We start from the raw sequence: 25,074 nt of genomic DNA, 5'->3' as shown, positions 1-25,074 counted from the left end.
GGTACACGGGCCTCTCACTGTCGTGGCCTCTCCCGTTGCAGAGCACAGGCTCCAGACACGCAGGCTCAGCGGCCATGGCTCACGGGCCCAGCCGCTCCGCGGCATGTGGGATCTTCCTGGACCGGGGAACGAACCCGTTCCCCTGCATTGGCAGGTGGACTCTCAACCACCAAAAGCAGTGATATTTGATTGAGCTTGTCAACCAGGATGCTCCAAAAATGCCTGTATTCTAGGAATGCAAATCATATAAACTAATAAGAAGATTTTCAAGCTGGGTCCAGGAGGAATTCACTTGTCAACTGCCTCCAAACTAGGGTAGCCCATGACCTCAGGCACCAAGTGGTAAATCAGTATTACCTGCTCGAGCAAAGAAAAAGCACGGTGGTGTGGAGAGGACACTGGACGGGAGAAGGTAGGTATGAGTTTTAGCCCAGACTTATTTGCAGTCTAGCCATTTCACTTTTGGCGAGTACCTCATCTCTTTGGGAAATAGAAACCCTCCTAGTAAGCAGACAAACTTACTACCATCCACTAGGACAGGGCAGAGAAATGAGCAAAGCAAATGGGCCACAGTTTTACTTTAAAGGAGAAATGTCTCTCTGGTTCAGTGTCTCCTCATCTATCAGAGGCTTGGAGAAACAGATTGCCTGGGAAGGCTGAGAGAATGCTTGTGCCATCCCAAGTCTTTCCAGCTCTTTTCTGTGGCCAGAAAACGGACACCAGGTGGCAACCAAGAAGATCCCTCCCCAAAACCAATTTCAGTGGTAGACATGTGATCTGTACGCAAACAAGGATAGTACCTACTCCCCTTAGCAACAGAAATAGGGCCAAAGGATAGCCATGCGACCAAAGCAAACCATTCTCAGATTTCCTCAGATTGGTATACAGATCTTGGGAAATAGGAGTCCTTACCTCTAGAGTTAATAAGTTGGGATGGTGCAAACGTGAGGTTACAGTGGCTCTTTCCTTTCAGCCGATAGTGGAAGTCCATCTGCAGGAGGAGAGGTAAGGCCAACACAGAGATAAGCAGAGCAGAGAGAAGGACAGTGTTCCAACAATGCTGTCTGATTCCCGGATTCAGCCATGCCTGAAGATGTTTGACTTGAAAAATTCTCTTTTTTGCCTGAATTAGCTTTAGCTAGATTTCTGTCACTTTTGATTAAAAGAATCCTGAGTAATACATCCTCTAATATTTCAAATGGGGAAAGTGGGGTTCACACAGAGGGAGTGATAGACTCAAGGTTATACAGCACACTGGGGATGAAATTTGGACTTGAAATCAGATCTATTGATTTCTATTCCAACACATTTTCTACTGCACAGTGCTTTATATACTCTATCTTGTGAATTATTCAACACTTTCTAAATGAAGTACAGGTCTTTTTCCATACCATACTGCATCATGGCAAAATTCATTTATTTAAGCAAAAGATGAAGGATCATGTGCCAAAGATTCTGTGATATAATAAGACAATTTAAACTAATTGATTGGTGCCTAGGTAACTCCAAATAAAAGATCCGATCATGCCAGGATCAAAGGTAGAAACCATGTACTTGATTCTATTCTTTTGCCAATGGAACATCTACTGTGTACCAGGCACAGAATAAGGTCTTTTATAAATGTGTTCATGTGTAGTTACTTCACACTGGGTTTAATGCATAGTTGAAACTCAGTATACACAGGAAGGAAGGAAGGAAGGAAGGAAGATAGGGAGGGAGGGAGGGAGGGAGGGAAGAAAGCAGGCAATAAGGGGGAGAAAGAGGAAAGAAGAAGAAAAGTAGAGTGGGTTTCAAGTAAAAATCAATTGCTTTTTCTACTGTTCAACAGAGCGTATGTTAGTAACTAGTATCTTACAGTAATCTCAATAAATGCCATGAAACCTAGTCTGCTATGCCACTACTGCTTCTCCTAAATTGAACAGAAAAAACTGTGAGAAGAGAAACCTCAAGCCAGAGCCTCAGACGACAAGCCCATCTTTGGAGGATTGAACGTTAGGAACAAATAAGGTAACAGAAGATGGTGACTCTTGATAAATGCCCTAACTGTAGTAGTTCCATGAACTGGTTACGACAGGGCTCAGCCACAAGTAGTAATATTCATTTACAAGGGCTGTGGAATAAACTGTGTGAAAATGGGCGGTTCCTGGATTTAGTAACACAATGAATAATGTTTTAGAAAACTTGAGCACTTGATGATGAATAGATGTTAAGATTATTCTATTTGAATTATGGTTTAGTATGTGTTATTATCATTCTTTGTGATCAGACTTTTTAAACCACAACCAGGATGAAGACAAAAGGTGAAAAAATAAGTTTCAGAGTCAGAAAATAAGATGGTCATCAGGAGAGTATGTTTTGCATGGCTTTGTAAAAGTACCCAGACACTTTCAAACTTGCTCTTTTCTAGTTTTAAATTGAGTAATGAAAAACAACAACCCAAAAGATTCCTTAATATCATAAACACAGAACTGAAGGACATCTTTTACCATATTATGTAATTTAGACATTATAAAAAGGAAGGGGTGGGGAGATCTCACTCTCACCCTCATGAAATTAGCAAAATAGAATATACTACGTGAATTATTTGTTAAAATAAGTTTTTCTTTAGGTAAGAAATCTTTGCCTTAACTCGTATGGTAATCTAGACATCAATAGTTTCTATCAACGGTTTTATATTACAAGTAGAGTACATCACAATAATTATTTCTGAACTTTTGAAATACTGATAGAACTTTACATAAGCATGACTTTTGTTAAGATTCGCCAATGGCACTGATATCAACTTGCCATGTCATTTATTATCGAAAAACTTATAACATGAGTGTATGGTTCACTGTCCAGCAAACTGCTCACTGGTTTCTTGTGCTATTCTTCCCTCTGTGTATGTCGAGGGCCACGTCACTGTCTCTCAAAGAAACACTAAAGACTTGACTTTGCCAGCCAGCAGTGCAGTCTTTTTATGAAACACCTACAATAGCACCACATGCATCTTCCCATTCATTCTTTAATTCAAGTGTTCATTCAACAAATATGTGCTATTCATTGTTCAAGACTCTGAAAACAGACCAGACAGAAATGGTCCCCGCTTTTGGAACTTTTATTCTTGAGAGAGAGAGAAGAAATGTTTTCATTAAAAAGATGATTTTAGAGGTTGGTAAATGCTTTCAAGAAAATAAAACAGGTAATATGATAAAGGGTGTGGGAGGAGGGCAGTTTGAATAGGGCCATTTAGAAAAATCCTTCCTGAGGAGGTGACATTTGAGCTTGAACCTGAATGACAAGGAGCCAGCCTGCATTTCCCAGCATGAGGGGACAGCAGGAGCACAAAGAGTGGACCGGCATCGTGCAGGAGGGAAAGAGAGAGAGCGGCCACCAGTGAGCGTGATGAGGCTGAAGGAGGAAGCAGGGGTCCCAGCATGCAGGACACCGTGGGTCACGGGGTAGCAGGTGGTGGGGGGAGCTGAAACTCTGTGCTAAGGGTTTGGGGAAGACAGTGAGGGTCTTCCAGGGCAGTGATATCTGATTCGTGTTTTTAAAAGATCCCTCTGGCAGCTGGTGGGTAACGGACCATAGGGAGAAGCTTAGGAGTGAGGAGGGGTGCTGGTTCTGTTTATGTAGGTTGGATCCTACGCGAGGAAGGCACGCAGAGTAGGTGAGTGGGCTTGAAATCCAGCTTTTGCACGACTCACCAAGCCCTGTGTCCAGCAGGGGCCTACGTTCACCTGGAGAAAGGCATATATTTTTCTATCACACATAATGCACCATATGGGCAGGAAGCAGCCTCAGGAGTGAGAACAGGGGGGGAAGATATTGAAAGAATCTTTGTAGGGATAACAGTTATGGTGGAGAAAAAAAAAAAGTGGGTTTAGGATATGCCTGGATGAAGAGCTGGCAGGACTTACTGATGGATTAGATGTGAGAGGTGGGGGGAAAGGAGAAATCAATGCTGATCCTTAAACCCATGGGGTACGGTGCTGTCACTGACTGAGGGAGGGAAATCGGGGAGTGGGCTAGGTTATTTTTAGGAGAGGGGTCAAGAATTCAATTTTGGCAAAGTTAGCCTAAGATGCATGTTAGGTGTCAAACAGTCAGACATATGAGTTGAGGAAATTTTTGATTCTATTAAGTAGAACTCAGAAATGTGAAGAGATCATAGCCTCTTACATCTTCCTCGAGATTCCTGACCCACTGAGGGATGGCGGCAGGTGGAGGAAGAGAACTAGTCAGCCCAGTCTGCTATTCTTCAACTGACGGAAGAATTTAAACAGGTTCAATCTCTCGGATTTCCATCCCATCACCCCTCTCTCCCCCAAGACGGTGGGCACCCATGGTGCACTCCCAGCAGTGCCTGGCAGGGGTCTTTGTTCCTTTTGGTGTCCTCTACCACCTCTGGCTTCTGCAGCAGTGCACCTTGTTTGCATGGCCCTGGTCACTGCTTGCCCTGCTGGTGTTCACTGCTAAAACTGGCAGCCTATGGCTGGTGAGAGCTCGGTTCAGGCTCTGGGACTCCCTGGGTGATTCAGCCTCTTGTCAGCTGGCCCTGTACAGCCCTCTGGGTGCCTGCCATATTCTCCACCCAGCCCCTGACCCAAACCACACTGTGGCCCTATGAACGTTTACTAGCTCTCTACCCAGCCATGGTCCACGGACACTTTCGGAACATGTGGGCATTCCTGAGTCCCATCCTCATCACATGGGAACTGAGGATACCTTTAGAGAGTGACCACCCAGCCCTGTCTCTGCCTGACCATGGCATGTCACTGATTGTACTCTGATATGTTTGTCCACCATCTGCCTCCCATCACCCAAGCTGGCATCAGGCCCAGATGGGAGACAATCTCCTCTCTTAGCCTCCAAAGTAGCCTGAACAAAAACTCTCACTGTCTGCCTCTTCTGCCCCACCTTCTTTTCCCAACAAGCCCTTGGTACCAGAAGAGGTGGGCTTCCAACTTTCATTCATCCTGGTCCATTCTTCTCCTGCCCTGGGAAGCAAGCATCACAGCCCAGACAGCAGAGATGGGGTGGGGGCAGGGAGAATCTTCTCCCTATACACAGAATTCTAATATAATTGAAGGATACAAAAATTCTTTCCAGTCACATTGCTATGGCCAAGGGATTATGGGAAATGGTGATATGATTATTCAGAGGGAAATGCAATCTAGACATATTTAAATATATTATACTTGTAACACAAGCGTAGAGCTCACTGAAACTGCCAGTGCTGGAGATACAACTGAGAGAAACCAGCATGTGGATGGGGTAAAGCCAGGAACGAAGGAGAGCATCTAAGTCATGTAGAAAAGCGCTGAGAGCCCAGAACCAAGTGCTGGGGCAATCTAGTACAGAGAGGCTGGACGGAGCCAGGAACCAGCAAAGGACACTGAGAGGTAGTGCATGAGGCAGAAGAAAGTTACGAGCGTGTGCTGTCACTGGGGCCATAAGAGGAGCAAGCTTCCGGAAAAAGGGAGTGTGCAACTGAATCAAACATTCCCAGTGGGACAAGCCTATAAAAAGACCCTACCCACACTCTGATACTGACCCTGACCCTACCTCAGACCCCCAATGCTTCCTTAGAAGGATAATACGGACAAGTTGGAATGAATAAAACAAATATCTTATCTAAAAGGACCATTAGTAGCAAAACTTCATAAAATCGTGTAACCACTGTTAACTAAGATGATACTCTATTCAGCAATGTCTGCGCTCTTTGAGCCAAACTGAAACCCCATCAGGATGACTGAAGTGAACACTGGCTATTGGAGATCCCCTGCCCTTACTGAGAACTTTTAGAGGTACTGCACAGGATCTCCAGTCTGCCTCTTATGCAGCGTCATGAAGAGCAAGGTGACTTTCTTTGCCTTGCTTATCTTTTTTTCTGAAATCAACTTGGAAAACGCATTAGTCTTTCATTCTTTTAGGCAGACACTAAAGCACATGGTTTTGTGGGTGAGGCCTCTGCTGGCTCCCATGCTTGGTGTCCCAGGCATTCTGGAAACAGTAGAAATGTAGCCAGAGATGGTGCCTTTTTTTCCACCAAAAGAAGCCGTGAAATAAACCCCTGGGATGTGCATGGTGCCTGTGGCCTCATGCTTCTCCCCACCGTTGCTCTGAGTTCATGGTGCCTGCTACCCCTACCCTGACCTTCACTTGTAATTGTGACTGTGGCCACAGTATCTTTATTAAGTTCCTCTATTCCATTTTACCTATTTAATCAAGTTAATACTATCTAGACTATGGAAAGAACAATACAAACAGTGATTGAGTTTGAACTGTTTACTTTAATGGTCAACCTGAGAGACAGAATGAGATAATACAAAGAGCATGGGTTGAATCCTGGCTCTGCCTCTCACTAGCTTAGTGACACTGGAGGTCTAAGTAATCCAGTGGGTTGTGGGGTGGGTAGTGAGAAACCTGCCCTCTAAGCTGGGCTGGGTTTCTAGGACCTGTCACTAGCCGTGGAGGAGGAGCAGGGCTTGCCATAATTATGAGGAGACTGAGTCAGGAACCAAGGAGACAGTCATTTTGATGCATTCCATCCAAGGGAGCAGGATACAGAGGTGGAAACTGAGACAGAGGCCAATCGTTTGCATATGGGGCCAATTACATAGAGTTAACAGATCTGAGGGGGTGCATAGGAAGTGGATTCTACCACAATCCTCAAGTGCTGATACACAGAGCCCTGTCCCCTTTGAGATGGAGACTGCAGCTGGATGAGTTAGCCAATCCTGGGGCTGGGAGGGAGCTGCTTAGGGTATTGGCATGCCCAGACATTGGAAAGTTACCTCAATTCTCTATACCTCAACTTTCTCACCCCAAAATTCCAGCTAGTAATGCCTTCCACAAACAATTGGTGTGAGGTTTAAAGTGAGATAATGTACACAGAATATCTAAATTAAAAGCTGGCTTACAGAAAATGGTAAAAGAATTATTGTTAAGTGAACAACAGAATGAAAAATTTCACCTGAAGCTCTTTCTATAATTTCAAACTCAGCATATAAAAAATAAAGTTCATCATATCCAGGACTTAGTTAGATAAATGTTTTAAGCCCACTTTTTTAATGTGCATTCTTTCCCAGAGTCCCACAGAAACAACCCAACCATACCAGATAAAAAATTATGTATCCCAGCTGGAGACTGGAGTAGGGTCCATCCTTACATGTGGTAGGCCAACTTCTAAGATGACCCCAATGTTCCCCATCTCCTGGTATTTGTGTTCTTGTATAATCCTTTCCCCTTGAGTGAGAGCTGGACCTAGTGATAGGGTGTCATTTCTGTGATTAGGTTATAAAAGATCTTTTGTTTTATAAAAGATCTTTTGTTTTTTTAGCAGATGCTCTCTATTGGCCACTTTGGTGAAGCCAGCTGCTATACCGGAGAGATCCACGTGACAAGGAACTGACAGCAGCCTCCAACAAGAGAGGAATCAAAGTCCTCAGTCCAAAGAGAGGAACTGATTCCTACCCAAACCATGTGGGTTTGAAAGTAGATCCTTCCCCCAACTGAGCCTTTGGATGAGACCACACAGCCTTCGTCGACATTTGATTGCAACCTTGTGAGAGACCTTGAAGTAGGGGACCCAGCTAAGCCATGCCCAGATTCCTGACAGATGGAAGCTGCGAGAAAATAAATGTGTGTTGTTTTAAGCTGCTAAGTTTTGGAGTAATTTGTTACGCAGCAGTAAATAACTAACATGCCAACCTTGTTATTTTATAAGGTTTCAGTTGGAATGGCCCAGGTAGGAGTGGAGTAAGGGAAGGCTGGTCAGACATCCCACCATGAGAGGACGTTCACCTGGGGTAACTGAAAGGATTGCCATTGTACCCTCTCAGGGAGCTAGAGATAGAGCAGGTTACTATAAATGGAGCGAGCAGACTTTTGGTGGGAATGTAAATTGATACAGCCACTATGGAGAACAGTACGGAGGTTCCTTAAAAAACTAAACACAGAACTACCATACGACCCAGCAATCACCCTACTGGGCATATACCCTGAGAAAACCATAATAATTCAAAAAAGTCATGTACCGCAATGTTCATTGCAGCTCTATTTACAATAGCCAGGACATGGAAGCAACCTAAGTGTCAATCGACAGATGAATGGATAAAGCAGATGTGGCACATATACACAAGGGAATATTACTCGGCCATAAAAAGAAAAGAAACAAAACTGAGTTATTTGTAGTGAGGTGGATGGACCTAGAGTCTGTCATACAGAGTGAAGTAAGTCAGAAAGAGAAAAACAAATACCGTATGCTAACACATATATATGGAATCTAAAAAAAAGGTTCTGACGAATCTAGGGGCAGGACAGGAATAAAGACAGACGTAGAGAATGGACTTGAGGATATGGGGAGGGGGAAGGGTAAGCTGTGACAGGGTGAGAGAGTAACATTGACATATATACACTACCAAACGTAAAATGGATAGCTAGTGGGAAGCAGCCGCATAGCACAGGGAGATCAGCTCGGTGCTTTGTGACCACCTAGAGGTGTGGGATAGGGAGGGTGGGAGGGAGATGCAAGAGGGAAGAGATATGGGAACATATGTATATGTATAGCTGATTCACTTTGTTATAAAGCAGAAACTAACACAACATTGTACAGCAATTATACTCCAATAAAGATGTTTTTTTTTAAAAAAAGGAGTGAGCAGAGACAAAGTTCAATACTTTTCTGTTTTGAGTCTTTTACCTAAAGTACCTAGAGCAGGTGCTAGAGACCAAGGGGAGTGGAATCCAGTAACCTTGCTTAAAATCTGCATCCTTGAGGCTGCTGAGGACAGGGTTTGTCCTCTGGGTGGAGGAAGACTCTGTGATGGCCAAGATGTCACCTAGAGGGAGGCTCTGTGCTAGCTGATGTCCAACTTCCAAGACAAGAAGGAGACCTTGCTCGTGAGCTAACATGAAATTCCACCCAAGCAGCTTAGCACTGCTTACAGCACCATCCCTGTCCTGAACAAACTATTCAATCTGTAAGCTGCTAAAGAAAAATTATACATCTAAATTTGTCTTCTATGTTTGTTAAGGACTGAAAGAAATTACGCTGGCTTACATAGTCTCTGTTGGAACCCATCTCAGCTGCCCGTCCTGATTATCTTTCTGAACAACTGTCCATATGCATCAGCGGTTACCAAAAAATTACCAAATACATAAAAATACTCAGCGGTTTAAATGGAACATTCAGAATAAATAATACTGAATGAAAAGTGCTTAATAAAAGAGCTTCTCCCTCCCCCACTTCCTGTGCATATATTTTTAACAATTCTTATTCTTACACTGTATCAATAAAGCAAGAGCAGGCTGTTAGGAAAACAGATAACATGTAACAATTCTTGAAGATAAAAAATATAATTGCACAACTGAAAAGAACAAAAACAAAATCCCAGCAGCAACGAACAAAGCTAGCTTCCATCTTGCTTTCTAATACCATTCCCCAATAAAAGGAATCTGCACTCTTTGGAGAAATGGCGGATTCTAGGATTGGGGAAGCAAGTAGACAAGATGAGCCTGGAATATCTTACAGCGCCAGAAAGTAAGACAGTGCTCAAAACACGAAAAAACCCACAATGATAGGGTCAAAAGGGACGCAGAAGACAATTCAAACATCTCCAAGTGGCTAAAGCTGGAGCAATTTGAGCAACCAACTAAATAAGGCAGTACTGGATTGTAACCCAAAGTGTAAAATAAATATTCATGAGTCCATACTGATATAAATAAATGAGGAGACAAATCTCCCATGCAAAAGAATCCCAAATAATTTATGTAGATACTCAGCCCTCAAGAAAATGGAACACAGCTCCCTGCTCCTTATGCGTGGGCTACGTACGGTGACTTCCTTCTACAGAGTACAGTATGGAAAAAGGAGAAAAGAATAACCAACAGTAAGAAACCTGACAAATGCTACCTCAGCCAGATGATCAAGGTCAACATAAGTAGGGATAAGTCACGTTGATGTATGTACCTTTAATATGATGTGACAAAAACAACACTTGACTTCTGTGGTCTTCCTCCCAAAACACACAACCTCAGTTTAATCGTGAGAAAACCATCAGGCAAATCTCAACTGAGGGACATTCTCTACAAAATGCTTGACCAGTATTCCTCAAAACTGTCAAGGTCATCAAAAACAAGGAAAGTCTGAGAAATTGTCACAGCCAAGGAGAGCCTAAAGAGACACAACGACTAAACGTAATGTGGTGTCCTGGATGGGATCCTGGAACAGCACAAGGACATAAAGGAAAAACTAAGAAAATCTGAATAAGGTAAGGACTTCAGTTAATAATAATGTATTGGTTCATCAATTGTAACAAATGTACCATGTACATAAGTAACAAATGTAAGATGTTAATAGCTGGGGAAACTAGATGTGGGCTATATGAGAACTTTCTGTACTATATTCACAACTGTGTTGTAAAGCTTAAACTGTTCTAAAATTAAAACTTTACTAAAGATCAAAAAAGAAGATGGAAAGATGCTGAAGTAAGGTATGGGGGAGAGTGAGCCTGAACCAAATAAGTTGGTTTAGGGTCTGACAGTGGGTGTCAGATTTTGGAGAAAGAGAAGTTGGATGGCTGTATCCAGGGTCAAAGAACTTTAATGGAAATGAAAGCTTTGGTGGAATTCTTAATTAATCATTTTTATAAAAATGGTGCATGATGGGCTTCATGAGCTTATTACATACTACTTGGAATGCACATTGAAAATTTTAAGTTAAAATATTCATTGATGGGGAAAAAACCCTCAATAGAGGCGTTTAAACAACAGATTGGATTCTGCAAATAACTGAATTGGGAATTAAAGGACCCAATCCAAAAGTTCCCCCAGAAATCAGGAGTAAAAACAATGGTAAGAAATTTAAGGGAAAAACAAAGGCAAGAAAACTAAGTTTAAGACATTTCAAAATATGTACAATAGGAATTATAGGAGGACAAAAATGAAGATTGGTGATCAAAAAACTAATAGAAAAGATTTTAACTGGAAGAAAGATTATGATCTTAAGATCAAATGGGCTATTTGCTGGTCAGGAGCAAAAAGAATAGCCACAACTACACAAATTCTGGTGACATTTCTGAGTTCCAAGGATGAAGATCACGTGGATAGGAAGAAACAAAAAGGTTTCATTCAGAGGAAGAAACCAACAGAAACTTCATGAAGAAAACAAAACTGAAATTACAGACTATTAAGAAATTAATGAGAACAAGCAAACCATACCCCAAAATCTACACAAGGCTGCTGTGTTCAAAAGACTGGCTTCTTATCTAGTAATAACTATGTGATCCCGGGCAAGTTACTTAACTTTATAAAGCTTCAATTCCTCACCTTTAAATAATAATATCAACTACTTCCATGGTGCCAATTATGTGCCAGACACGGTTCTAGGGGCTTTATGTGTATGAATTTATTTATCTCCCCTAACAGGCCTATCATGTAGATTATATGATTATCCCATTTTACAGGTGAAGAAGTAGGAGCACAGAGAAGTCACATGCACAAATTACAAATGGCAGCAGCTGTGGCTCGAGTCTGCACTCATAACCACTATACTAAAGACTTCTTATGAGGCCTTATGGGGTGTTATGAGGATTCAGTGAGATAAGACATGGGATAGTGTACTCAATAACTGGAGCTACTATCTGTTTAAAAAATGAAGCAAACATGTGACTTAAGGAGCTAGCAGAGGAACAATAAAATAATCTAAATCAGATAAGAAAGAATTAATAAAGGCAATAATCATTTATAATTCAGCAAAAATGATAAATTAGAATAAGAAAAATCATACACAGTATTGATAAATAAAAGCATAACTTGATTCTCTGAAAATAATCAACTATACAAACTTTCCTACAAGTTTCACCAAAGGGAAAATGTGGGCAAAATACACAATATCATTACTTTGTTAGCAAAAATCTGGGATCATCTTCTAGGAAAATGCACAATAAAAAAAAAAATCAAGAAGTGAAAAACCTAATAGAGCACTAAAAAGATAAAAACAGAAAACGCCAGAGTTAACCTCCGAAAGTCATCAGAACCGGGTTTTATGGACAAGTTCTTATAAGAACTTAATTCGTTCAGCAATGCTTTTTTTTTTTTAAAGAAACGGTTGTTTTCCGTCAACCTGATTAGCATTTTCTGTTTCACAGTCTGCGGAAGAACAGCTTAAGGTGACTTGGCGGACGTCCCTACCCACTGGCTGCAGTGCCGTCCTGGGAGGCGGGCTGACTCGTCTTCAGCGGGGAGTCGCCGAAGAGGGCAGAGGGCCCCTGTGCCTGCAGCCCAGCCTGCCACCTCCGGTTGAGGGGCCTTAAATTCGGGAGCTGGAGCAGTCCGTTCACCCAGAAGTTCCTCCGTGCTCTCAACCTTTTCAGCTGTAGCCGGCTCTCCCTCTGCCATCTCTTCAGGGTCTCCGTAGACGTAGAGCAGGTGTGACTTTCCGCGGGTGCTCACGGGAGATGGCGCCGCGCAGGCGCAGAACTTCCCCGGCTGGCATCCAGCACATCGGATGCACTGAGTGAGCACCCTTGCGCATGTGTGAGACGGCAACGTCCACAAGGCGCAGAGGAGAGCGTGCCTTACCCAGAGAGATGCGGGGCAGGCGCCTGGGATCAGTAACCACCGGAAGTTGCAGGTCCCAGAAGGCTGCCTGGATCTGGTTAGTGAAGTTTCCAGGAGTGAAGTGTCCAGCAATAGGAGTGGCCGCGCTGACTGCAACAAACTTCAACACAGCCCACTGGCCAGTAGTCCTGGAGGATATGACACCAGCAGGATTTTCAAAGGCAACAACGGCACGAGCTGCCGGCAGAAGCTTCTCCCGGTTCTCTTCAGATTTATGATGTAGATACCATTACTTATTCTTGTGTAAACGTACCGTTCCATTTGGAAGTCAAGGTTGGCGCCACCTAAGTGGGTTCCTGCTGCTAGGAATTTGAGGACATACCCTCCTTCATTTGCAGGACCTCAGGGCTCCAGACATTGTGAAAGTTTCCCTTTAAGTTACGACAGGAACCCAGAACAATGCCACGCACCCCTGTCTAGGTAGAACAGAAAGGACAGCAAATAATCTAATTGCTGTGTCCTAGGCACTGTTGTCACTGGGTTTGTGGAAATGAACAAGAAAAATCCCCTGCTTTCCATGGAGGCGTGACGGAACACTGAAAGTTCTCAGGCTGATTAAACTCTTACAAAGTATAGAGTAAAATGGAAAGCTTCCTAACGCACTTTATGAGGATACCATAATCCTGACCAAAACCTGAAAAAGCACAGAAAAGAGAAAATTAAGAATGAACTTATGGATGTAGATGATGCACGTCATGTATTAACACAACAGTTTCCCCTTCCAAAAGAGAATTTGGCCTTTCCGTTAATTTTTTAGTTCTGTTTCTCTGAAAACCAGATGAAGGTAAAATATAAACTGGGCCTGATTGGCAGAGTGTGTCTAGACTGGGAGGACTACCAATGAACTATAAATTCCTTATGGGGACATCACAGCCTTGGGCTCCCTTGAATGCAGGGGACTTGGAAGCCCCCCCCCCCATTGGAACTTTTCCAAGGGATATTGACTCCTATGGGGCACAAGGCCTTTAAGCCACCACCATCCTATCCCCTTGCAGTGGGAGTCTTGCTACTTCACACCTGAGCCATCTCATGTGGAGGGCTAAAGGAATGGCTGCTGGATGACCGCTCCCATGGAGAGAAGCAACCAATGCTGCCTTCCTGCAAATTATGTCCATCCTCTACCCTTCGGAGGAGGCAGGTACGGAGTGTGACCTAGGATAGTCTTGTGAGTCTGAATGTTTAGCTGAGTCCACATTTAGCTGAATGTTTGATTGAGCCTAGAAAGACCTCCCAGTGTGCATTACAAATAAAAAATTCAAAATAAAGGAATAGCAAATTGAATCCAGCAATGTGTTAAAAAGGTAACGTAGTATGACCAGATAGATTTTATTCAAGGAATGTAAGGATGATTCAACATTTGGTAATCTATTAAAATAATTTATCACGTGAATAAGTGAAAAGATAAAACTCACGGTCTTGACAGGAACTTAAAAAGACACTCTGTAAAATTGAGAGACATTTCTAATAACTTAGTAAACTAGAAATACAAAACCATTCTTTATGATGAAATCAATAGCAAACATGATATTTAAATGGAAAACACTGAAAGTATTCCCAGTAAAGTGAAGAAAATGGCCACGAGGCTTGCTATGACAAAAATGGCATTTCCTTAATTCTAGCTGTGAAATAATAACAACAAAAGGAAACAGGACATAGTATTCTAAAGAAATTGATTATAGCAGCAGGGGTCAGAAAACGGGCTGACTGCTTGTTTAGTTTTAAATAAAGTTTTATTGGGACAAAGCCAGAGCCATTAATGTATGTAATGTCTCTAGCTACTTCCCTGCTACAGCAACAGAGTTGAGGAGTTGGGACAGAGACCATATGGCCTACGAAGTCTGAAATATCCACTAGCTGGACATTTAAGAAAAATTTGCTGATCCCTGGACTAGAGGATTATTATTTTCAGATGAGAACATCTACTTAAGGAAAAAAACCAAGAGAATCCATTGAAAATCATTAAAACTAATAAGAGGGTTCAGTAGTTGGCGGGTATAAGATAAAGATACAAACATTAATCATTTTTCTCTTGTGTTGGATTGCATCATTTGGCCTAGTTCCTCCCTCCTCCCCATATCCATGCCCTTTGCCATATAACTGCTACATCTCCTCTCACCATGGGCAAGGTGCCCTGCTTCGCTCATTGATCAGCCATATGACTTGCTTTGGTACTGGCATGTAGGCAGAAGTGATGCAAGCAGGGGCCTGAGATGAAACTAAGCACTGGGCTTTACTCCTACATGTCTTCCACTACCATGAGAAGAACTTTTACATGGGATTATCCCAATGGTCTCAGGTATGTGGAAGCCAGGCCCAGCCTAGATTAACCAACTCCTGCAAACCTGCAGATATATAAGTGAACCCAAACAAGATCAGCAGAGCTGTGCAGTCAAGCCCACCTGAAGCCCATAAATATATGTGAAATTAATGATTATTGTGGCATGCCACTAAGGTGTTGTGGTCTTTTGCTACATAGCAAAAGCTAACTTCTATACCTATAATATTAGCAATAACCAGTTAGAAGATGTAACCCTGCACTCAATAGCTATTAAAATAGAAAACACTTCACCTCTTTCTTTACCCTTTTTACCCAACCACCTACTCAACATGGCCCCTGGATGCTTAATAGGCATCTCAAACTAAACACGTCCAGAACAAAATTCACCCCATCGCAACTCCTCCACTCCAGTACCTGTTTCTTCTGCAGTCTTCCTTATGTCAGTTAATGACTCTTCTCTTTCTCTCTCATCGTTTAGCCAGCCCACCAGCCTATCAGATCTAACTGTAAAAGGCGATCAAGTCTTCCACTCCTGTGTCCCAGCTATTCTCCATGCAGCAGCTATTATTCATGGCCTAAACTATAGGTCAGATCATGTTATTCCTCTGCTCAAAGCTCTCCGATGGCTCCCACCTTATTTCGAGTAAAATCTTAAGTCCTCCTCACTGCCTATCATGCTCTATTTGATTTGCTTTCTGGCCCCCTCTCTGACCCCAATGTTTCCATTCTTTTCTTCAATCACTCTGCTATAGAAACACTAGCCTCTTTTCTGTTCCTCCTGCATGGCAGACACACTCTATCCTCAGGGCCCTTGAGCTTTCTATTCTCACTGCCTGAAATATTCTCCAAGATATCTGCCTGACGCACTCACCCACTTTCTGTGGACCTCCACTCAAATCACCGTATCAGAGATTTAATACTGATCAAAATCACTGACCACCTTAAAGAACATAACTCCCACCTTCTACCACTCACTGTTTCCTTACCTGCTTTTGATTTTCATGGCACTTATGACCACCTGACACATTACCAAGATATTTGTTTGTTTATTGTCTTTCTCTGCTTTCTAGAATGTAGGCTTCCCAAGACCAGATACTTTGTTTTGCTCACTGCTTTATCCCCAGAGGCCTAGAACAATGCTCAGGATATAATAAGTTCTCAATAAATACTGTTGAATAAATAGGTAGACCTAGGAATAAACTTCACAAAACTCTGCAAAACCTGTATGAAAAAAGAAATATAAAATTGAATTGAGGGAAATAAAAAAGGCTTAAATATATAGAGACATATCATCATCCTGGATGGAGAGATTCAATATTTCAAAGACATCATTTTTTCCTAACTTCAGGTTATATTGAACACAATCCCAATTAAAATCCTAATATGATTTTTTGGGGGAGGAAACTTATCAAAAGGATTCTAAAACCAATCTAGAACTATAAATGTTTGAAGCCATCTAAGGCACTGTTGAAAATGACAAGTAATAAGAAGCAGGCAGATATTCCCAGCCATATATTTAGATATACAGAAGAGCCACAGAAACGAAAGGTCATGGTACAAGAGCACCAATATAAGTAGACGTGTCATTGGGACGAATCGGAGAGTCCAGCTAAGCAGATAAATCCAGTTCACACTGCCAGCTGTGTGACTAAGGTGACTCTCAGCCTCTCTGAGCTTCAATTTCCACATCTATAAAGTGGGACTAGTAGGGGCTTCCCTGGTGGTGCAGTGGTTGAGAATCTGCCTGCCAATGCAGGGGACACAGGTTTGAACCATTGTCTGGGAAGATCCCACATGCCGCGGAGCAACTAGGCCCGTGAGCCACAACTACTGAGCCTGCGCGTCTGGAGCCTGTGCTCCTCAACAAGAGAGGCCGCGATAGCGAGAGGCCCGCGCGCTGCAATGAAGAGTGGCCCCCGCTCGCCGCAACTAGAGAAAGCCCTCGCACAGAAACAAAGACCCAACACAGCCAAAAATAAATAAATAAATAAAATTTTTTTAAAAAAATGGGGCTAGTAAAGATTGTCAAGAGGCCTGAGTCAGATAATATACATAAAGTGCTTAACATGTCACCTTGTATGTAGTCAGGGTTCAACAAATTCTAGTGCCTTCCCCAATGGGATCCAGAACAGGAGTTCTTATCCTTTCTTAATTAGATGGACACTAGTAAACTAGCCACAGCAAAGGGGGTCCCACAGTCTTTAACTAATGTAGGGGCAGGTTTCAGGTAATGATGGGCTGTGTCGATAGGAGGGTGTGAAAATTCCATTGACAAAGGTAGCCTGGATTATTCACCAACAGTGCAGAGGAGAAGAGGCGGGGGAGGGAAGAGAGGATGCTGGTCTCAGGAGCTCTGGAAACTGCATAGGGGCCATTCTGGGAGCAGTAGGCTCTGTGTCCTTGGGACCCAGAACTTCCTTAGGAGGGATAGATGCAAGGGGAGGGTGCTGGGCACCCAGCTAGAAATCACCTCCTTTGGGGAGAAGCCCCTAAAGGGATGACAGCACATCCAGTGGGGTTTGCCCCATCACACTTGATTGAGAAATACTGACTTAGAAATAACTATTTGATTAAGAAATTAGTGCTTAAGGATTCTCATAACTAGTTATGGCTTGGTTGTTTACTGAAAAAAGGAGAATGGGTTTTACTTAGAAACGGAGTGCCTTTTTTGGGGTGTATCATTTTGTGCTGTGGCTTCCTAGAACAAATAACCATTTTGTTTTATTCCCAGAGAAATAATCCATGACACATGGGTTTTGATCACAAAACAAAAATGTCAAACTTTATCTTTAGAACAAACTAACTGGTTGAGTATAGCCTTTTGTCATTTATTGTAAAATATGTTATCTATGCTAAATCTTGGTAAGCATCTTACTCTCCAATCTTCTTGATAAAATAGGTGAGTAATTAATTTCTGAGCTTGGTGTATTTCCTTTGTAAGAGATCATTTGCATACGTACATACATTTTGATACTGAAAGAAATCCTAGAAGCTAAACTTCAAAAGTTGTAGACTTTGCGTAGATAAACATCTGCTGTTTAATGGTGTTTTGAATTGCAGAGCTACCATTTAAGTACTTTTAATTCTTTTCTTTTTTATAAATGAGTGGGTGGGGAGATGGGAAAGAATTGTTAAGAATAGTCACCTCTCTTTCTCTCTGTTTCATCCTTTACAGAGCTGGAGTTCCCACACCTACATGCCTTCCTCATGTAGTTCAATGAGAATTGAAAAGAAGAGATTAAAAAGTACTTCAAATTTCTCAAGGGACTACAGAACAGGAAGGTTTATTTTGTTCATTGCTGAATCACTTTCCTGGCTCAGGTTTTTAAAATGTTATATTTGCTCTTTTTTTGTTACTAGTCCACGGAGAGTATGTATTGGTCATTTTGTAAATAATATAAATTTAATAAGCTTTTACAAGATTAAATGTATTCATCATTCATTCATTTAACCAGTAATTCCTAAATACTTAATATAGACTGCACCCTGAGAATACAAATGAACAAGAGTCAGTCATCGTATTGGCTCTCATGGAACTTACAGCCCACAAGGAGGAATAGACCTTAAGACAGAATCATGCAGATTGCAAAGACTACTATGGTCATGGAGGGCTTCGTGGAGGAGGTGGCTTTTGAGTTGAAACCTGAAGGATGAGAACGGGCCATACATAGAAGAGCTGAGGAAGAATATTCCAGGCAGAGCTCAGCAAGAGCAACGGCCTGGAGGCTGGATATAGAAAGAAACCAACATGACTGGAGGGTGGTAGGTGAGGGGAGACTAGAGACTGGATCAGACCAGACCAAATTTCCAAACGGAAACGTGGCTCATTCCTGAAGAAGTATTCCAAGTGGAACACTCCTATCCCTCCGTGAGGTAGGCCTAGGTGATCTGCCCCAGATTCCTGTGTGGGTGAGTGTTGATGGTACACTGATGCTTGGAAAGGCTAGATAACCTGCCCAAGTAGCACCAATGTCCACTGATCACCTATCCCCAGCACCAGCTCTTAGCAGGTAGGTAGGAGGGTGGGTGACTCAAGGCTAGCTGGTCAGGCCAGGATTTGGCCCAGGAAGAAAAGGATGTTAGTTCACCCACTTTTCTTCTGACTTCAATATGCAAAACTGTTCCCAGTAAACCAGGGCCAACTTTAGATACCACTGATGGTGGGTCATGGCTACACCAAAAGAAGATGTTTTGGTCGTGGGACCATCGAGCTCATTCCACAGACAGCTGCAGGAAATGATGGGCCTCCAGCACTGCAGAGAATCAGGCAGCCGAAGACTCCAGGGCCCCCACTCCCTTCCCCTCTGTATGGAGGGCTGACCTGAATAAGAGAAGGACAGTGGGAGAAGAGACACGTGAGCCACCAGCTCCTAGCTGTGCCCTTCCCAGGAGTGGGAGATAACAGATTGTATCTTCTGAAAATGAGGAATGTGGTATGTGAACTACCCTTTTTGGTAAAGGGTCAGATAGTCAATATTTTAGACGTCACAGGCTATATATGGTCTCTGGAACACATTCTTCTTTGTTTTTAACTGTTAATTATTTTTTAATAACACTTCAAAAGGATTAAAAACCATTCTTAGCTTTCAGGGTTTACACTGAATCTGGCCAAGTAGGTTACAGTTTGTTGAGTCCTAAGCTAGACTACATTGCCCTGTCAAATTTCAAACTGAGGCTACGTAATCTGCATGACATGCTGCATAAACATTTCTTTTAATCTTTACAAGAATTCTCTGAGATAGGCCTTATATGACAACCTTATCCCCATTTTCCACACTCATCGGTGTTTTACGGTCAGGAGATGGAAGCTTGGAGAGGTCAAGACATCCACCCAAGGCCATGTGTCTAACAAACGATAGAAGCAAGGTCTGAACCCAGGCAGTCTGTTCTCAGGCTTCCTGGTCTTAATCACAACACTATACTATCCCCCACCATTAACTAGAGATACGGCTTTGGACAAATCCATTCGTCTTTCTGGGTACAGCCCCCATCTGTGCAGTAAGAGGGGTCTTCCTCAGTGTGAGAGGCACACCTGATGCTGTGTGGAATGATTTCCATGGTTCATACACACGGCATTAAATAATGTTGATTCCCACAGTGAGATGACTGTCCTTTCAAGTCTCTTAAATCTTCCAATGATGTCAGGGAAAAAGGTTCAGTATGACCCTCGCATATCTTTTAACATCTCTCCAGCACATGGTATTTTCCATTTCTATAACAGCTTTCCATTTTTACTGAGTTTCAAGGCTCAGCGTCTTCAGTAGGCGGTGATATCTAGCTAGAATTTAGTATCACTCTTCTATTCTTATTGTTACTTTCTGGTGTTGCTTTCATGGTTTTATTGTTATTGTTTTGTATGATTAATTTCTATTTATGGAAAGTGTTAGTGCTGCTATTGCTGCAATTCTCTTTTCCATTCCTTCATGGCTATAAGATTGCTGCTGAAGCTCCTGCCATCACATCCATGCCCAAACTGGAACAAGGGGTAAGGACAGGTTTCAGCTACTTTTATCTCCTACTACCAAGAAAGCAAAAGAATTATACAGACATTGCATTGATCAGAACATGTCACATGGTCACCTATAGCAGCAAGAGAGGTTGAAAAAGTGAATGTTTGGCTGGACACCTTGCCACCCTGAACTAATCAGCGTTCTACCATCAAGGAAAGGGCATAGATACTGGACTCAGTAATAAAAGTGTTTGCCATAGGCTGGGAAGCCTTTGAACCTTCTTCTTAGTGCCTGCAGAGGACAGGCCTGGAAGTTAGAGATGCGGGAGGATTTGGGGAATTAAGCAGAAAGCCAATTTCTTTTTACCTTGTTTGCCACCAAGATAGTGTGGCTACATAGAGCCGCCAAACACCAATGATCCGTCGTCGCTCGTAAGGAACAACGTGCAACGAGAAAAGCAATAATGTCACACGCTCTTACAGTAGTAAGAGTAGTGGTGAGAAATCTTACGGGTTTGTCCCCGTTGGCCACTACGGCACGAAGTGCCAAGCAAATTGCCTTTTCAGTCTCTATTATGTAGAAGATATATTTTCTTAAGCACACACACCTCCAAATATGTACCCTAGAAACTAGGTCTGAAGTCTTATAAAATCTGTTTATGTGCACATTTCTTACTATTTCAAAAACTTTTCACATTAATGATTTGACCCAACAAGGATTTAGTGATGGCCCACTGTTCCCCAGGCACCTTCCCAAGTGCTAAGGATACAGGGGTGAAGTAGACCCACAAGAGGTATATATCCTGATGAAAGAGGCATACAAAAAACATAGAGAAGCAGGAAAGCCAGAATATTAAGGACTGAACCTGGGAATCAGACTTCTGGGTTTGAATACAAATTTTGTTGCTTTCTGGCTGTGTGGCTTTGGGCAAATTGTTTGCCTCTCTGTGCCTCAGTTTCCACAGCTATAAAATAAAATAATGAGGATAATTATACTACTTCCTTCATAGGGCTACAGTGAGACTGCTTCCTGGCTCATAGGGATTATTAGAACGACTTCTCCAAAGAACCAAGAAGCTAAGGGGCAGACAGCGTTTTAAAAGGTAAAAAAATGGGGATGACAAATTAGTACAGACCTCATTTGATGATTGTACACATTACATGGTTTAATTCCCATAAAGTGCTTAGAATTGTGACTGGTATGTAATAAGTACTCAATAAATGTTAACTATTATCTTATTTTGAGCATGGAGTTTTTACTGGCTGTTGCACAGTGATATGTAAATTCCCTAAAGACACTAAGGAATCCTCCAGGCCAGTTTTAACAGGCACTGTTGCTGCATTCTTGTGCTTAAGTTGAAGACTTCTTCCTTCAGTCACTTGTTCCAGGATGCATTTGTGTGAGGTAGGGAATCTGGCCCCAAGCATGGAAGACAAGTTTAAGATTTGGAAGTAAAGTATAGTAAGATTGAAGTAGCAATGACGAGACTGAGCTTGCAAAAACCCTGATGACAGAACCGCTCTCCTGCACTATTTCTCATCCTCCACGCCCGCCTTCGTCAGAACACCAGTGACTGGTTATTATATCAGCATTTATCAGTAAAAAGGGGAAAATACAGACCTGGGCCTTCATGGAAAGTATTTTCACTCTCACAACCAGAATCTCCTGCCTTCAAAAAAATTATTGTTTTAAGATCTTTAACTTTTCCTGCAGCATCTTGATACCCAACTGTTTGAAAAGCATCTTTTCTGAGGAATGGTATTTCGTGGGACAATGTAACATAGTCTTTGCCAAGTGACTCAGTTTGAGATACATACACACACAAATATTTTTTCGATGTCAAGTGGCCCAAACTTACAGAGAAAAAGTGGGCATTGGTATCAGTTTGATGTCAGGGATTTTCCATGTTTGCAGGGCAGCTTTAAATACAGCTTGATTTGAAGGCATTTGAAGGCCAAGCTCCAGCCCCTTGTCAAGATGCTCCTGGCTGTGGTCCTTGCCTCTGCCCTACTCCTCTGCTCTGCGGCCAGCCAGAGGTGTTTGACCTTGACAGGGATCAAGAATGTCGAGTACCTCATCAACAACCTGCAGGTAAGCTGCAGACGGGGGCGCCAGCGGGAAAGGCAATTATTGAACATTTAAGTGAAATATAAGAGGATGAAAAATGCACCACCCACCATGGGTTCTTGTTTCTCCACTTACTTTTTTAGAAACATCCATCTTCAAAATGCAACTGCAGCACCAATGTGAGTAAATGCTCTTCTAAGATCTTTCCAAACTAATTTTAGTTTTCACATCTGGAATCTTCACTCTGAAATTTCTCTTTCGCAGGTGACTGATTGTTTGTGTCTGCCCATTCCTTCTGTAAGTATAGTAAAAGAAAATAATCTTGATCATGTTTTTTTAAAGGCTTTAAGTCAAAATTAATTGTTCTATTTGATATCTGAAATAAGAAACTGTTACTTAGTTACAATTGTTACCGATTAGTAACAATTTTAAAAAGCTTTCAAAACCTTGAAATTCTATGCTATTGATATATACATTTCTTTGCATTTAGTCTCCTTGAGAAGTCTGAACACTTTTCGATATTTAAAAAAGAATCTTGAATGTGTTTTTAGATTAGTGGCCATGCGCACAATTAAATCAAACTGGGACTGAGAATATAACAAATGATATAGTTCATATCACAGTTTTCTAATCCATTTGCTGGTATCTCTAGGGTTGCAAAACAATGTAAATAAAATGACGTCCTTTTGTCCTTCCACTGGCCTAAACTCTCTACATACTTTGCCTTCTCCCTCCCTCCCTCCCTCCCTATCCTTCTGCTTAGCTGATTTAGAGTGGCTATTGCAAGGTTTGAAGCCTGCCTTCCAGGAGGATAGGGTGTCTGAGATTGTTCGTGGAGGGAAAGTGAAAAGGGTTTCCAGGGAGTCATTCCCCACTTTGGCGGAGAGAAAGCGTGGCAGGAATTTCCTGGTTAAGGTGAGGAAGCAGCACCTACCCAAGGAGCTGTTGTGCTTGACTCTCTCACAAGCCAGGCCTGGGAGAACCTGAGCTTTTCACCACAGCTGAGGTCAGGTGTCACTCCCTATCACAGTCCATCTATTATGCCTTCTGAGGAGGAACCACACATTTATGGCCCAGCCCATTCCCTCAGTTTTTAATCCATGGTTTTAGCTACTGCTGAAACAATGGCAGTATTCAACTGGCACATCCCATCAGGCTGGTGTGAAAAGGCTTTTCCTTTCTCTGTACTTTCAAACTCACTATGACAAGACTTGGAACAAGGAAGCATCCTTTGAAAAGTAGACTCAGCACTGGCTGTTTCCTGGGGTCCACAGGCCTCATGTTCCCTGGGGCACGACATACTGGAAATCTTCAGGGAGTGTCACTGTGGGAAAAGAGCCTTACCTTGAAATATTGAAGATCATTTCCTAGCCTGGCAAGGGACCTGTCTAAAAAACAATGCAAGTTTAGATTACATTGGTTAAGTTAAAATAGCCTCTAAAAGCATTCTCTTTGTGATTCCTGCTCAAAGCTGTCCTCTGAGTGTTTCTTTTCCTAAATCCTTGTTATTTACCAGGACACCTGCACCTCAGCATGCTTCCAGGAGGGTCTGTCGCAGATGACCAACACCACAGTGAAAACAAGTTTCCTGCTGATTTTCAATCGGGTGAAGAAAACAGTTGAGGCCCTCCAGAACAACAAGTGTGGAGTGAGTGTGCTTTTATCTGTGAGGTGCTCTGGTTAGTTATTTTTGTGTGAATGTCAATGCCAACTCCATCTGAATGAGAAAGGGTGATAAAGTTGGAACTGGTAGTTCAAGGTTGATTAGGGACATATAAGAAATTTAATCAGAGCAAGAGAATTAAAGTGAGATCTGCCCGGATGGCTCATTGTTCCCTCTCCCTTTAAAAAACACTCACCCCTGTGTTGGCTTTTCCTTCTCTCCACCTCTTGAATAATGAAAGAATCTAGCCTGGTTGTATAGAGAATCAGGGCTGTAGGCCATACAGTTCTACATAATCTTAGAGATTCAGTTTGCCGAGCGGATATTCTGGCCTGTAAGTTAAAGATTTCTTTCCATTGGCCAAGGAGGTGTTTAAGGGAAGACACATCCACATCCACGTGGAAGCTTGTCATCTGCCCTAAATGTCCATCAGCGCGTCCTCTTCTTGAGCATACACCCTGGTCGCTGGAGGAGAGGGGAGGGAGTGAACTTTTTTCATTACCGTCACGCTGTGAGGGCCCCTCCTCACTCAGCTACTGAACTGCGGGGGTTTCTGCCATCGACAGCAAGCAGTTCTAAATGCTTAATATATACCGTTTCATTGAATACCTACCTTAATGACAACTGTCAGATTTACCACCCTCACATTGTAGAGGCGGAAACTGAGGCTCAGTGAGGTTAACTGATTTGCCCAAGGCTGCATATTTAATAAGTGGCAGTGCTGAGATTTGAACTCTGGTCTATGGGACTCCTAAATCCCGCTCTTAGTCATTGTGCTATAAAATGACCCTGGAAGGACAGCCAAAAAGGACAAAAACAAAATTTTAAGCCTCAAAGCATCCCAAGAAGGTTTCCTCTAATGAGGAGATTTAGAGATTTAGGGCCACTTGATGTGTGTGTGTCTGTGTGTGTGTGTGGCAAGCAGACCCCTGAAATCCTACTTCAAAGTCAACCACCTATGCCGCCTACACAAAATGTTAGCAACTCCCCATCCATTTGCTCCATGC

At 42.5% G+C, this 25,074-nt stretch overlaps 1 protein-coding gene and 1 pseudogene across 1 annotated transcript in view; one reads left to right on the top strand and one right to left on the bottom strand.

Annotated features, from left to right (window-relative positions):
• Positions 1-12,153: 12,153 nt before the first annotated feature.
• On the bottom strand, positions 12,154-14,753 carry LOC112404473 (40S ribosomal protein SA-like; annotated as a pseudogene).
• A 7,532-nt stretch (positions 14,754-22,285) lies between these two features.
• Positions 22,286-25,074, top strand: part of IL9 (interleukin 9) — a 3,073-nt gene continuing 284 nt past the window's right edge. Inside the window, exons 1-4 of the mRNA XM_024752461.1 lie at positions 22,286-22,428; positions 22,548-22,583; positions 22,669-22,701; positions 23,921-24,052. Coding sequence (XP_024608229.1) covers positions 22,315-22,428; positions 22,548-22,583; positions 22,669-22,701; positions 23,921-24,052 — 315 coding nt within the window. The 5' untranslated portion in view covers positions 22,286-22,314. The remainder of the gene's footprint in view (positions 22,429-22,547; positions 22,584-22,668; positions 22,702-23,920; positions 24,053-25,074) is intronic.

Source organism: Neophocaena asiaeorientalis, unplaced genomic scaffold (assembly GCF_003031525.2).
Source record: "Neophocaena asiaeorientalis asiaeorientalis breed wild unplaced genomic scaffold, Neophocaena_asiaeorientalis_V1.1 scaffold204, whole genome shotgun sequence".
In the NCBI taxonomy this organism is placed as follows: domain Eukaryota; kingdom Metazoa; phylum Chordata; class Mammalia; order Artiodactyla; family Phocoenidae; genus Neophocaena; species Neophocaena asiaeorientalis.
Note: the sequence above shows the minus strand (reverse complement) of the source record. Positions and strands in the feature narration are given on the sequence as shown.